Source organism: Salvelinus namaycush, chromosome 41 (assembly GCF_016432855.1).
Source record: "Salvelinus namaycush isolate Seneca chromosome 41, SaNama_1.0, whole genome shotgun sequence".
NCBI lineage: Eukaryota > Metazoa > Chordata > Actinopteri > Salmoniformes > Salmonidae > Salvelinus > Salvelinus namaycush.
The window spans coordinates 17,490,258-17,504,600 of record NC_052347.1 but is presented as its reverse complement, the minus strand read 5'-3'; the positions used below and the strand labels follow the sequence as shown (position 1 = coordinate 17,504,600).

General features: G+C 45.1%; 1 protein-coding gene across 1 annotated transcript in view; it reads left to right on the top strand.

The window, feature by feature from the left end:
• LOC120034448 (liprin-alpha-3-like) overlaps positions 1 to 14,343 on the top strand; it is a 48,196-nt gene that overhangs the window by 10,517 nt on the left and 23,336 nt on the right. The window contains exons 3-23 of the mRNA XM_038981013.1: positions 959 to 1,123; positions 1,427 to 1,501; positions 1,592 to 1,651; positions 1,809 to 1,943; positions 2,085 to 2,177; positions 2,803 to 2,855; positions 2,997 to 3,090; positions 3,220 to 3,354; positions 7,878 to 7,961; positions 8,404 to 8,535; positions 8,794 to 8,856; positions 8,945 to 9,027; positions 9,587 to 9,752; positions 9,931 to 10,127; positions 10,438 to 10,678; positions 11,332 to 11,465; positions 11,563 to 11,714; positions 11,862 to 11,958; positions 12,114 to 12,195; positions 12,311 to 12,511; positions 13,284 to 13,346. Coding sequence (XP_038836941.1) covers positions 959 to 1,123; positions 1,427 to 1,501; positions 1,592 to 1,651; positions 1,809 to 1,943; positions 2,085 to 2,177; positions 2,803 to 2,855; positions 2,997 to 3,090; positions 3,220 to 3,354; positions 7,878 to 7,961; positions 8,404 to 8,535; positions 8,794 to 8,856; positions 8,945 to 9,027; positions 9,587 to 9,752; positions 9,931 to 10,127; positions 10,438 to 10,678; positions 11,332 to 11,465; positions 11,563 to 11,714; positions 11,862 to 11,958; positions 12,114 to 12,195; positions 12,311 to 12,511; positions 13,284 to 13,346 — 2,505 coding nt within the window. The remainder of the gene's footprint in view (positions 1 to 958; positions 1,124 to 1,426; positions 1,502 to 1,591; positions 1,652 to 1,808; positions 1,944 to 2,084; positions 2,178 to 2,802; positions 2,856 to 2,996; positions 3,091 to 3,219; positions 3,355 to 7,877; positions 7,962 to 8,403; positions 8,536 to 8,793; positions 8,857 to 8,944; positions 9,028 to 9,586; positions 9,753 to 9,930; positions 10,128 to 10,437; positions 10,679 to 11,331; positions 11,466 to 11,562; positions 11,715 to 11,861; positions 11,959 to 12,113; positions 12,196 to 12,310; positions 12,512 to 13,283; positions 13,347 to 14,343) is intronic.

Genomic DNA, 14,343 nt, shown 5'->3' with positions numbered 1-14,343 from the left:
GAGAGATTGACATGCATATTATTAATATTAGCTCTCTGTGTACATCCAAGGGCCAGCCGTGCTGCCCTGTTCTGAGCCAATTGCAATTTCCTAAGTCCTTTTTTGTGGCACTTGACCACATGACTGAACAGTAGTCAAGGTGCGACAAAACTAGGGCCTGTAGGACCTGCCTTGTTGATAGTGTTGTTAAGAAGGCAGAGTATCGCTTTATTATAGACAGACTTCTCCCCATCTTAGCTACTACTGCAATTTGTTTTGACCATGACAGTTTACAATCAAGGGTTACTCCAAGCAGTTTAGTCATCTCAACTTGCTCAATTTCCACATTATTTATTACAATATTTAGTTGAGGTTTAGGGTTTAGTGAGTGTTTTGTTCCAAATACAAAGCTTTTAGTTTTAGAAATATTTAGGGCTAACTTATTCCTTGCCACCCACTCTGAAACTAACTGCAGCTTTTTGTTGAGTGTTGCAGTCATTTCAGTCGCTGTAGTAGCTGACGTGTATAGTGTTGAGTCATCCGCATATATAGACACTCTGGCTTTACTCAAAGTCCGTAGCATGTCATTAGTAAACATTTTAAAAAGCAAGGGGCCTAAACAGCTACCTGGGGGAATTCCTCATTCTAACTGGATTATATTTGAGAGGCTTCCATTAAAGAACACCCTCTGGGTTCTGTTAGACAAGTAACTCTTTATCCACATTATAGAGGTGGGTGTAAAGCCAAAACACATACATTTTTCCAGCAGCAGACTATGATTGATAATGTCAAAAGCTGCACTGAAGTCTAACAAGACAGCCCCCACAATCATTTTATCATCAATTTCTCTCAGCCAGTCATCAGTCATTTGTGTATGTGCTGTGCTTGTTGAGTGTCCTTCCCTATAATCATGCTGAAATTCTGTTGTCATGTAGCTCAGATCCTTATTCCAAGTGGCCCCTGCTCTCTGTGTGTCTAGCTGCTGCTGGAGCATCTGGAGTGCCTGGTGTCTCGTCATGAGCGCAGTCTGAGGATGACAGTGGTGAAGAGGCAGGCCCAGTCTCCTGCCGGGGTCTCCAGCGAGGTGGAGGTCCTCAAGGCCCTCAAGTCCCTGTTCGAACACCACAAAGCCCTGGACGAGAAGGTGTGTGTGTGTGTGTGTGTGTGTGTGTGTGTGTGTGTGTGTGTGTGTGTGTGTGTGTGTGTGTGTGTGTGTGTGTGTGTGTGTGTGTGTGTGTGTGTGTGTGTGTGTGTGTGTGTGGTAAAGGGCTGGACAAGAAGGTCAGTCTGGGTGCTAAATGGAGGAGTGAGTGGGCTGGCTCCACAGGATGTATTCTTAACCTTCTGTACTAACATCCACCTCTCTCTCCCCTTCACTCCCACTCTCTTTCTCTCTTTCCACTATCTCGTCTTTCTCTCCCCCTTTGTCTGTCTGGGACTTCCTTAGGTGCGAGAGAGGTTACGTGTGGCTCTGGAGCGAGTGACTGTTTTAGAGGAAGAGCTGGAGTCCTCCTCAAATGAGGTGAGTTATCCTCCTCTGCTCGTTCTCCTTTTCCTCTCTCCGCAGATAAAGCATCTTTTCTAAACCTTTCTGTTCTCCATCTCTACCTAGTGCCATTCTCTACGAGACCAAATCAAAAGACGCCAACAAGGCTTAGAAAATGGGAAAGAGGTGAGGGGATTTATGCTGTATTGGCTGAAGTAAATGTTGAAGTATTAGTGTCTCATGTGCTGCATAGTTTGCTTGGAGTTTAAGGAGTTGCATCACATTTCCATCTTTACATGATATTGTCTTTTCCTTGTCGTTTTCCTCCTTCTTCCTTTCACAGCGGCTGCCCAATGGACCCTCTTCCATCCTGGAGGATGGAGAGATTGACAGAGAGAGACAGAGAGAAACAGAGATAGAGCGGCAGAGAGCAGAGCTGGCCCAGCTGAAAGAAAGACTGGCCCTCATGTGCAGACAGGTGAGTGACAAATAGAGATAACTAACAGTTTGAGTCATACATACACCAGACATACATGTGTTTTAAGGAATAGGACTTTCATAGATGTGATACTGACCCAGATGGTGGCTTCTTGTGTGTAACTATTATGTCACCCTCCAGGTTGGGGAGATCGAGGAACAGCTGACTGCAGCTAGGAGGGAGGTGACCAAGTCAGAGGAAGCCAATCAGAAACTGCAGAGGGATGTGAAGGAGGTGAGCTCTACTTCCCAATTGGTTGAAAATACACTTGTGTGTCAGCATCTCATTGCGCTAGAGAGAGATTTGTGTCTGTTTTCCCTACTCTATTAGAGAAATGTAACAGTTTCCTGTGGCAACAGAGCCATTTTCCTACTTGGCAGCAATAACTGCTACTGTACTGTACTGTATGTGTGAGACTTGCCCTGTAGACAGTATCACTAGTAAACAGGCAAGCGCGTGGATAGAAGCTGGCGCTGTCACTCACACAGCTGATTGGTGGCTTGGTACTGGGAGAAACTTTGGGCCTAGTGGTCCCAGAGCCACCCAGTCACCACACCCCCTACCTCCTCCTCCCTCCTCCTCTCCCTCCCATTCCTCCTCCTCCTTCTTCCCTCCTCCCCCTCCTCCTCCTCCTCCTCCAGGACTTGTGCAATAACATCTGTCACTTGGCAGAGACGTGTTTCCTCTGTCAACAACTTCCTTCAACTAACCATTATCATACTTCAGCTACAGTTATAGTGGTTTAGCCAGCAGCGCCAAGTCCCTTTGATCATGCCCAACTTTTATGTTATTTTCTCCCTCTTTTTATTTCTCTCTTTTCCTCTGTCTGTCTGTCCCTCCCCTTTCTCCTCTCTATCAGGCTCTTTGTCAGAGAGAGGACATGGAGGAGAGAATAACTACTTTAGAACGCAGGTAAATACAACTGTCTATCCACCCCCCCTGAATACACCAGGGAATGTCTTTTGCCATAGGCAATTGTGTCTGTTGTGTTCAGTTGTATGACATTGCCTTCGAGGTGTGTCTGCGGTATGTCATTGTGCTGTGTGCCTGCAGGTACCTAAGTGCCCAGAGGGAGGCGACGTCTCTCCACGACATTAAAGACAGGCTGGAGAATGACCTGGCCAGTAAAGACTCCCTCTACAGGCAGGTGGGTGAAGCGACCTGCTTTCTCCTGGTTGTTTCTGCTAGTGGAGAGGATTGGTAGTTTAGCAATGATAAAAGCTCAATTCCTCCTCCTCCTCCTCCTCCTCCTCCTCCTCCTCCTCCACTCCTGCAGAGTGAGGAGAAGAACAGGCAGCTCCAGGAGCGTCTAGACGATGCCAAGCAGAAGCTGCAGCAGACCCTGCAGAGGGCCGAGACGCTGCCTGAGATAGAGGCCCAGCTCGCCCAGAGAGTGGCTGCACTCAACAAGGTAAACCACCTCCACTACCTGTGTGTGTGTGTGTGTGTGTGTGTGTGTGTGTGTGTGTGTGTGTGTGTGTGTGTGTGTGTGCGTGTGCGTGTGCGTGTGCGTGCGTGCGTGCGTGAGTACATCCAAGCGTGCATTCGTGTGTAAAATTGACAGCACGCTCAAATCAAATTAATATCAAATCAAAATCTGAAATAAATAAATAGCTGCTACGAGCCCTGCATGATAATGGATGCTGCTTCATCACACTGTTCATCACACTGTTCATCACACTGTTCATCACACTGTTCATCACACTGTTCATCATACTGTTCATCACACTGTTCACCACACTGTTCATCATACTGTTCATCATACTGTTCATCACACTGTTCATCACACTGTTCATCATACTGTTCATCACACTGTTCATCATACTGTTCATCACACTGTTCATCACACTGTTCATCACACTGTTCATCACACTGTTCATCATACTGTTCATCACACTGTTCACCACACTGTTCATCATACTGTTCATCATACTGTTCATCACACTGTTCATCACACTGTTCATCATACTGTTCATCACACTGTTCATCATACTGTTCATCACACTGTTCATCACACTGTTCATCACACTGTTCATCATACTGTTCATCATACTGTTCATCATACTGTTCATCACACTGTTCATCATACTGTTCATCACACTGTTCATCACACTGTTCATCACACTGTTCATACTGTTCATCACACTGTTCATCACACTGTTCATCACACTGTTCATCATACTGTTCATCACACTGTTCATCACACTGTTCATCATACTGTTCATCACACTGTTCATCACACTGTTCATCACACTGTTCATCACACTGTTCATCATACTGTTCATCACACTGTTCATCACACTGTTCATCACACTGTTCATCATACTGTTCATCACACTGTTCATCACACTGTTCATCACACTGTTCATCACACTGTTCATCATACTGTTCATCACACTGTTCATCACACTGTTCATCACACTGTTCATCATACTGTTCATCACACTGTTCATCACACTGTTCATCACACTGTTCATCACACTGTTCATCACACTGTTCATCACACTGTTCATCATACTGTTCATCACACTGTTCATCACACTGTTCATCACACTGTTCATCACACTGTTCATCACACTGTTCATCATACTGTTCATCACACTGTTCATCATACTGTTCATCACACTGTTCATCACACTGTTCATCACACTGTTCATCACACTGTTCGTCATACTGTTCATCACACTGTTCATCACACTGTTCATCATACTGTTCATCACACTGTTCATCACACTGTTCATCATACTGTTCATCACACTGTTCATCATACTGTTCATCACACTGTTCATCACACTGTTCATCACACTGTTCATCACACTGTTCATCACACTGTTCATCATACTGTTCATCATACTGTTCATCATACTGTTCATCACACTGTTCATCACACTGTTCATCACACTGTTCATCATACTGTTCATCACACTGTTCATCACACTGTTCATCACACTGTTCATCATACTGTTCATCACACTGTTCATCACACTGTTCATCACACTGTTCATCACACTGTTCATCATACTGTTCATCATACTGTTCATCATACTGTTCATCACACTGTTCATCACACTGTTCATCACACTGTTCATCATACTGTTCATCATACTGTTCATCACACTGTTCATCATACTGTTCATCATACTGTTCATCATACTGTTCATCACACTGTTCATCATACTGTTCATCACACTGTTCATCACACTGTTCATCATACTGTTCATCATACTGTTCATCACACTGTTCATCACACTGTTCATCACACTGTTCATCACACTGTTCATCATACTGTTCATCACACTGTTCATCACACTGTTCATCACACTGTTCATCATACTGTTCATCATACTGTTCATCATACTGTTCATCACACTGTTCATCATACTGTTCATCATACTGTTCATCATACTGTTCATCACACTGTTCATCACACTGTTCATCACACTGTTCATCATACTGTTCATCACACTGTTCATCATACTGTTCATCACACTGTTCATCACACTGTTCATCACACTGTTCATCATACTGTTCATCACACTGTTCATCATACTGTTCATCACACTGTTCATCATACTGTTCATCACACTGTTCATCACACTGTTCATCATACTGTTCATCATACTGTTCATCACACTGTTCATCACACTGTTCATCACACTGTTCATCATACTGTTCATCACACTGTTCATCATACTGTTCATCACACTGTTCATCATACTGTTCATCATACTGTTCATCACACTGTTCATCATACTGTTCATCACACTGTTCATCATACTGTTCATCATACTGTTCATCATACTGTTCATCACACTGTTCATCACACTGTTCATCACACTGTTCATCACACTGTTCATCATACTGTTCATCACACTGTTCATCATACTGTTCATCATACTGTTCATCATACTGTTCATCATACTGTTCATCACACTGTTCATCACACTGTTCATCACACTGTTCATCATACTGTTCATCACACTGTTCATCACACTGTTCATCACACTGTTCATCACACTGTTCATCATACTGTTCATCACACTGTTCATCACACTGTTCATCACACTGTTCATCATACTGTTCATCATACTGTTCACATTGTAGTTCAGCCTCAGGTGCAGAACATGTCAAGAGCTGTATGATAGTTAATTGCTTGTATCATAAAACTGTAATTTATAACAAACGTGATTGTCAAGGAGATGTAAATGTCTCAATCATCAGCGTAACCCTAAAGAACCAATTATGTAGTACTTGTTGAGGCAAGATGGCTGAAATGTCACTCCAAATAAGATTCATGTACACTGACATCAGTGGAGGCTCCTCAGAGGAGGAAGGGGAGGACCATCCTCCTCAGTGAATTTCATAAAAAAATTAAAATTGTAAAACATTTAAGTTATCCTTTTTAGATAAAACTATACTAAATATAATCACATGTCACCAAATAATTGATTAAAACACACTATTTTGCAATAACATCACTCTGTAATGTAGCACCATGGTGTAGCTGGGGGACAGCTAGCTTTCTATTCTCCTCTGGGTACATTGACTTCAATACAAAACCCCCAAAATGGTTCTCACCCCCTTCCATAGACTTACACAGTAATTATGACAACTTCCGGAGGACGTCCTCCAACCTATCAGAGCTCTTGCAGCATGAACTGACATGTTGTCCACCCAATCAAAGGATCCGAGAATGAATCTAGTACTGAAAGCATAAGCTACATCTAGCTAGCACTGCAGTGCATAAATGTGGTGAGTAATTTATTTTGGGTAACAGAAAAATACTACATGAAAGCTGACTCAAAGAGAGAGAAAGACAATAGTTGAACAGTGTTGAACAAATGAATTTATTCCACTTTGAGTTTCACTTACTTAGCTAGCAAATACAGCTAGCTAGTTTAGCCTACTCAAACACCCTGCTCAAACAGAGGGATGCTATGTTAGCTAGCTGGCTATGACTATCCAACATAACACTGAAACTCTTCCAAGTCAAGGTTAACTTTTACTAATTTATTGCCACCGGGGCCCGCCGGTGTAACGTTACTTCATGATTGTAGTGGGTTTACTATTGTGTTAGTTGTATTAGCTTTGTTGACTATGACGTTACTTTAGCTAATATGGTGACAACATGTAGGCTATGAGTAGCGGTTATGATATGGTTTGGCTTGGAAAGGTTTTTTCGCCTGGTCACATAGGGGGACAAGGTGAGAGGAGGAGAGCGCATGGATGCAGGAAGAATACAAAGTGGCTGCTATGAAAGTGAACTGTGTTTACGAGTGATCAGGGGTGTATTCATTCCGCCGATTTTGTTGGAAAATGTTTCTTAAACGGAAGCAAATGGAACAAAACGGGGATGAACATACCTGAATTTGTTCAATAGAAACTCTTGTTTGCAACTGTTGGACTAATGATTACACCCTATATCAGCTAGAAGCAGGCAAGAGTGTGCAAGGCGGTATTGAATGTGTCACTGTCTGTCCATGTGTCACTGTCTGTCACCTCAAAATTTTCTCTTGACCTGTGTGCACCTAATTTGTAAACTTTAATTCATAGGCTAAGTTGTAGCAACCTCATGAGGGTATAGGTAAAATTTGAGTATCCTGTAGTAGCCTAAACCTTTCGCTGTTACATTGAACTGGGTGAATGGAATATGAATGACAGTCATCCAATATGCTGTAATAGAAATAAGGCCATGCTCATGAAAAACTCAATCTTAAACAGCACTGACCGCCACTGACTGACATCTGCAAACAGATCAGAAGGGAATGTGTATGCTAGAAAACCTCCTACTGTGTTTGACTATGATCTGCACAGACAGGGGCTCACTTAAATCAAAAGGTTGACCCAACCCAAGGTTGCGCAGTCATAATTATGTTCTATCAACATTCTGACATGCTGCCTGTTTTGACTCCCCACCCTCCTCTTGCATCACAGGCTGAGGAGCGTCATGGTAACTTTGAGGAGCGACTGCGACAGATGGAGGCGCAACTAGAGGAGAAGAATCAGGAGTTACAGAGGGTGAGTCATGCTCGCTCTCCCTTTTTCTTTTTCTCCCTTTCACCCCCTCTTTCATACCATTCCTTTATCACTCTTTACTCTACAATGGCATACTAATTTTCTAAACCCTCTATTTGTCAGTCTGTATTCAGATCCCAATCTCCTTCTCTCTCACTCAGTCAAGCAGAAAGGTCGCTGTTAACTCTCCGCCCACCCTCTGTCCTTCCATTTTTCTATTTTACTCTCTCCCTGCCTCAGGGCAAGGGAGGCACACAGAGTTTCCCAACTGGAGAGGCCTTGTCCAAGATGGCAACAGGATCAACAGTAGAAACAATAACAGACATGAAAATACCTCACTATTTAGCTCCCTAATCTCTCTTTTCTCTTTCTCTTTCTCTCTCTCTCTCGCTCTCTCTCTCTCTCTCTCTCGCTCTCTCTCTCTTTCTCTCTCTCCTTTCCCTAGGCGAGGCAGAGGGAGAGGATGAATGATGAACACAACAAGCGTCTGTCTGACACGGTGGACAAGCTGCTGTCTGAGTCTAACGAAAGGCTTCAGCTCCATCTCAAGGAGAGGATGGCTGCCCTGGAGGACAAGGTACTACTTACCGGCCCACTCACACCCACTCACACGTCTTCACACTTAGCATAGTTCCCACTCAAAACTGTCAACACAATCCTCTTCATCCAGTTTCTATTCAAGACTGTTGTCACTTCAATATTAAACCCACTCTGGCTCTAAACAGCTACTATGGAATACAGTTCGGACCTCATGGCATTGATAATGTGTAATTACAGATATGTTGTTGTTATTCAGTAGACCTAATAAAGTTTTTTTTAATGGTAATCCTTTCAGAATGCTCTCTCTGAGGAACTTTCTAACATGAAGAAGATCCAGGACGACCTTCTAGCAAACAAGGTATATCAAGAGATAATTCCATTTTTACATACTTTAATTAAATATTTCAATTGTATTAACTTATTCTCTCTTTCTTTCCCTGTTTCAGGACCAGCTGATAGCCGAGCTGGAGAGGATTCAGCTGGAGTTGGACCAGCTCAGACTGAGACCCGGCGGGTCCTGCTATTCCAGGTCTCCCTCCCTTCCTCAACACACCTCATACACATCAGCCTACACACCTCCAACACACCTCCTACACATCAGCCTACACACCTCCAACACACCTCCTACACATCAGCCTACACACCTCCAACACACCTCATACACATCAGCCTACACACCTCCAACACACCTCATACAGCTGCTGCCTATGAATGTGGCTGGCAGTATTGTAACCAAGTAGTATAAGTGGTTTGCAGTGTTATGTGCTTCCTATAACCTCTCTCCTAGTCTCAGTATAGGTCCAGGTGTGGCCTATACATATGGAGCAGAGAGGCTGGATGAATGTACATTCCAGTTATCTCTCCCACTCACTGTCTATATCAGTCTATCTTTCTCTTCTCCCTCTCTCTCTCTCTCTCTCTCTCTCTCTCTCTCTCTCTCTCTCTCTCTCTCCTCCCTCCCTCTCCCTCTCCCTCGCCCTCGCCCTCTCCCTCTCTCTCTCTCTCTCTCTCTCTCCTCCCTCCCTCTCCCTCTCCCTCTCCCTCTCCCTCTCCCTCTCCCTCTCCCTCTCCCTCCCTACCTCTCTCAGGTCTCTCCCAGGCAGTGCTCTGGAGCTGAGGTACTCCCACGGGGGCGGCTCCCTCCCCACGGGCTCCACCGCTCACCTGGATCACTACGGTAACGCCAACACCGTGGCCGTGGTCAGGCGGACTCACCGCGGGCGCTGGAGCACAGCCCGGGAGGACACCAGCAAGGTCAGAGGTCACATGATCACCTTTGACGTGTCTAATATTGATAATGATATAGTCACATGGATATAGTTGATATAGTCACAAGCATCACAACCCAATAAACTGAGCCTTCTCTGTGTGTATGTGTGTGTGCATGCTTGCTTGCATGTGTGTTTGTGTGTGTGTGTGTGTATGTGTGCAGTACGGGGACTGGGACAGTGGGTCAGCGCTGCTAAGGACCGGGTTTGAGGGGTGTGTGGACCACGGTTGCTCTGACGATGAGGACGACAGAGAGACAATGTTTGGCTCGGAGCTGTTGTCTCCCAGCGGACAGACTGACGTCCAGACACTGGCCATCATGCTGCAGGAACAACTAGAGGCAATCAACAAGGAGATCAAGTAAGGGAGGTGGAGGAAGGGATGCAGGTAGAGAGGGTGCTGTGATTGTGTACAAGCAGTTTAGGTCAAATGCAGGTGGAGAAGATTCATCTGAGGTTTCTTTTCATTTTCTCATTCAAGACCAACATTCAAGACCAACATTCATTGGTCTTCCGTCTGACATGCTCCTAAATCTCCCGTCTTTCCCTCGTCTCCCCTTTTCACTTTCCTCTGTTTACCCTCTCTCTCTCCGACCCGTTTGTCTGTCTATCTCTCTCTCTCTCTCCCTCCCTCTTTCCCTGCCCCCCCCCCCCCCCCCCCTCTCTGTCAGGTTGATCCAGGAAGAGAAGGAGAGTACAGAGTTGCGGGCGGAGGAGATCGAGAGCAGGGTTAGCAGTGTGGCTCTGGACGGTTCCCCCATCCCACCCTCCTCCCTGGGGAGGGACAGTATAGGACGCGGCTTCATCCCTCAATCCCTCACCTCCTCCACCCTGGCCTCCCCTTCTCCCCCCAGTTCTGGGGTCTCCACCCCTCGCCTGTCCCACTCCCCTCACCGCGAGACAGATAGACAGGTACAGCTGCTCTGTCTGTGTGTCGGTGTGTTGGGAATGTGTGAGTCTTTGTGTGTGTGTGTCAGTGGAGGCTGCTGAGGGGAGGACGGCTCATAATAATGTCTGGAACAGAGTGAATGAAATGGCATTAAACAAACACATTTTTGATAACATATTTACAGTATTTCACTTTTTAATGTGTATAGTATTGCTCCCTCTTTAAATCAGGGTTTATTGGAAAAAGCTGTTCAAAAGAGGACATTGTATTATCATTTCTTTGTACTCCCTGACAAAGGCCATGCAGCCGAAACGCATCAGAGTTTTTAAACTTTGTTTCCATTGAACATGCCATACTAATAAAGGCATTTTAATTAATTATATGAAGAGTGCCTTGGTCCTCCTTTCTTTTTGATGACCCATTTACCCCTTTTACCAAAGAGCACCTTCTGTCTACCAAAATCTACTATTGTGTACTTGTACCCTTCCTCCTTTTTCTACATGGAAGCCATGTTTGGAAGTATTTGATATCATTCCACTCATTCCGCTCCAGCCATTACCACAAGCTCATCCTCCCCAATTAAGGGGTCACCAACCTCCTGTGGTGTGTGTACATGCGTGCGTACAGTATACATACTGTATAAGGCCCCTAAATGTGTTCCAACGTTACCCTCCAGAACAACAAAGAGGATGATCGGTCCCTTGCCCTTCTTGACTCCACCCCTCCACCCACCCCCCGAGCGCTGCGACTAGACAGGATGACCCTCACCCACCCAGGGGCCATGATGGACGACCCCAGGGAATTTCGCAGGTATGACAGCCAATCATCACCGAGGAAACCCTGTATTGCTCGTATGGTTTGTTCCTTCCCTGTTTCTCTTATTCCTTCTGTCTCTTCTGTCTCTCAGTCTGTCAGCAGACGGCAGCAGTTCCAACAGCAGTCAGGACTCTCTCCACAAAGCCAGTAAAAAGAAAAGCATCAAGTCTTCCATCGGCCGCCTTTTTGGGAAGAAGGAAAAGGGAAGGATGGGCCCAGCTGGGCGAGAGTCTGCCTCTCTGGGTGAGAGAGAATTGAAATTATACTCGAAAAACTACATATCCCATGACTTTGCTTTAAATGTGTTTGAACTGCAACAGGTCAAAGTCCACCTGGTGTTGACACCCATATTTGTAGTCTTTGTAACCCCTGACCCCTTGTGTCTCTCAGCCTCTACGCCTTCTGAGGACCTGGGTACTGGGGATTCTATGGGACTGACCAAGGGAAGCATGACAGGAACTGTTGACAACCGCCGCAGCAAAAGGAAGTGAGTCTCAGGGAATATCACCCTCCGATTCATTTCTCTCCTGAAGTCATTTCTCTTTCCACTCTCTGTTCCACTGCTTTTCTTCCACTCTTTCAGAAAGCACTTTTCCTTTTATGGTTATTCAACCTTTGTTTCCCCCGGTCTCTCTCTCCCAGACATGAGCTGCTGGAGGAGGCGTGTCGTCAGGGTCTTCCCTTTGCATCCTGGGATGGACCCACTGTGGTCTCCTGGCTAGAGGTAATCATAGATGTTTGATAGATAGATGGGAAACCTTTATAGCCATATAAACCCTCACGATCACTACATTCTAGCCAATCTGTTTCTAGCTCACCTCTTTCCCTCTCTACTCCAGCTGTGGGTGGGAATGCCAGCGTGGTACGTGGCAGCCTGTCGTGCCAACGTGAAGAGTGGCGCCATCATGGCCAACCTGTCTGACACAGAGATCCAGAGGGAGATTGGCATCAGTAACCCCCTGCACCGCCTCAAACTGAGACTGGCCATCCAGGAGATGGTGTCCCTCACCAGCCCATCTGCCCCGGCCAGCAATCGCTCTGTTAGTAGTCTCACTAGTACACACTCACAGAACACAAACCATGTAGGCACAATTATAGAGGTACACATGATACTATATTGATATACACACATATACGTACAGGCAACTGCCAAAATAAAGGAAACACCAACATAAAGTGTCTTAATAGGGTGATGGGCCTCCACGAGCCAGAACAGCTTCAATGTGCCTTGGCATAGATTCTACAAGTGTCTGGAACTCTATTGGAGAGATGTGACACCATTCTTCTATGAGAAATTCCATTATTTGGTGTTTTGTTGATGGTGGTGGAAAACGCTGTTTCAGGCGCCACTCTAGAATCTTCCATATGTGTTCAATTGGGTTGAGATCTGTCACTAGACGGCCATGGCATATGGTTTACATCGTTTTCATGCTCATCAAACCATTCAATGACCACTCGTGCCCGGTGGATGGGTGCATTGTCATCTTATGGGGGGCATAGCCACGGTAGCCAAAATAATGGCCTGCCCAACATTTTTATACATGACCCTAAGCATAATGGGATTTGAATTGCTTAATTAACTCAGGAACCACACCTGTGTGGTAGCTAGCACCTGCTTTCAATATACTTTGTGTCCCTCATTTACTGAAGTGGTTCCATTATTTTGGCAGTTACCTGTATATGCACATTTACATTTATGTGCAGAGATTAACATACAAATGTTACATGCATTCACAGCAGACTCATCAACACACAAACAATTTAGTTTTTCTGACGATCATGTTTTCTTTCTTTCCTGTCTTGTGACCACAGTCGACCAGTAACGTGTGGATGACCCATGCTGAGATGGAGTCGTTAAACGCAGCCACCAAACCGGTAAGTATATCCTGTTATATTAATGTCTCAACATTTTCGAGACATTTAACATTGACGTTCATCTAACATTGACATATATCACAGGAGGTTGGTGGCACCTTAATTGAGGAGGACGGGCTCATAGTAATGGCTGGAACGAAATGAGTGGAATGGTATCGAACACATCAAACACATGGTTTCCATGTTAAATACCCGAAATACCTTATTTATCTAAGTATTCAGACCCTTTGCTATGAAACTCGAAATTGAGCTCAGGTGCATCCTGTTTCCATTGATCATCCTTGCGATGTTTCTACAACTTGATTGGAGTCCACCTATGGTAAATTCAATTGATTGGACATGATTTGGAAGGGCACACACCTGTCTATATAAGGTCCCACAGTTGTCAGAGCACAAACCAAGCCATGAGGTTGAAGGAATTGTCTGTAGAGCTCCGAGACAGGATTGTGTCGAGGCACAGATCTGGGGAAGGGTACCAAAACATTTCTGCAGCATTGAAGGTCCCCAAGACCACAGTGGCCTCCATCATTATTAAATGGAAGAAGTTTGGAACTACCAAGAATCTTCCTAGAGTTGGCTGCCCGGCCAAACTGAGCAATGGTCACTCTGACAGAGCTCCAGAGTTCCTCTGTGGAGATGGGAGAACCTTCCAGAAGGACAACCATTTCTGCAGAACTCCACCAATCAGGCCTTTGTGGTAGAGTGGCCAGACGGAAGCCACTCCTCAGTAAAAGGCACATGACAGCCCACTTGGAGTTTGCCAAAAGGCACCTAAAGGACTTTCAGACCATGTGAAACAAGATTATCTGGTCTGATGAAACCAAGATTGAACTCTTTGGCCTGAATGCCAAGCGTCACGTCTGGAGGAAACCTGGCAACATCCCTACTGTGAAGCATGGTAGTGGCAGCATCATGCTATGGGGATGTTTTTCAGCAGCAGGGACTGGGAAACTAGTCAAGATCGAGGGAAAGATGAACAGAGCAAAGTACAGAGAGA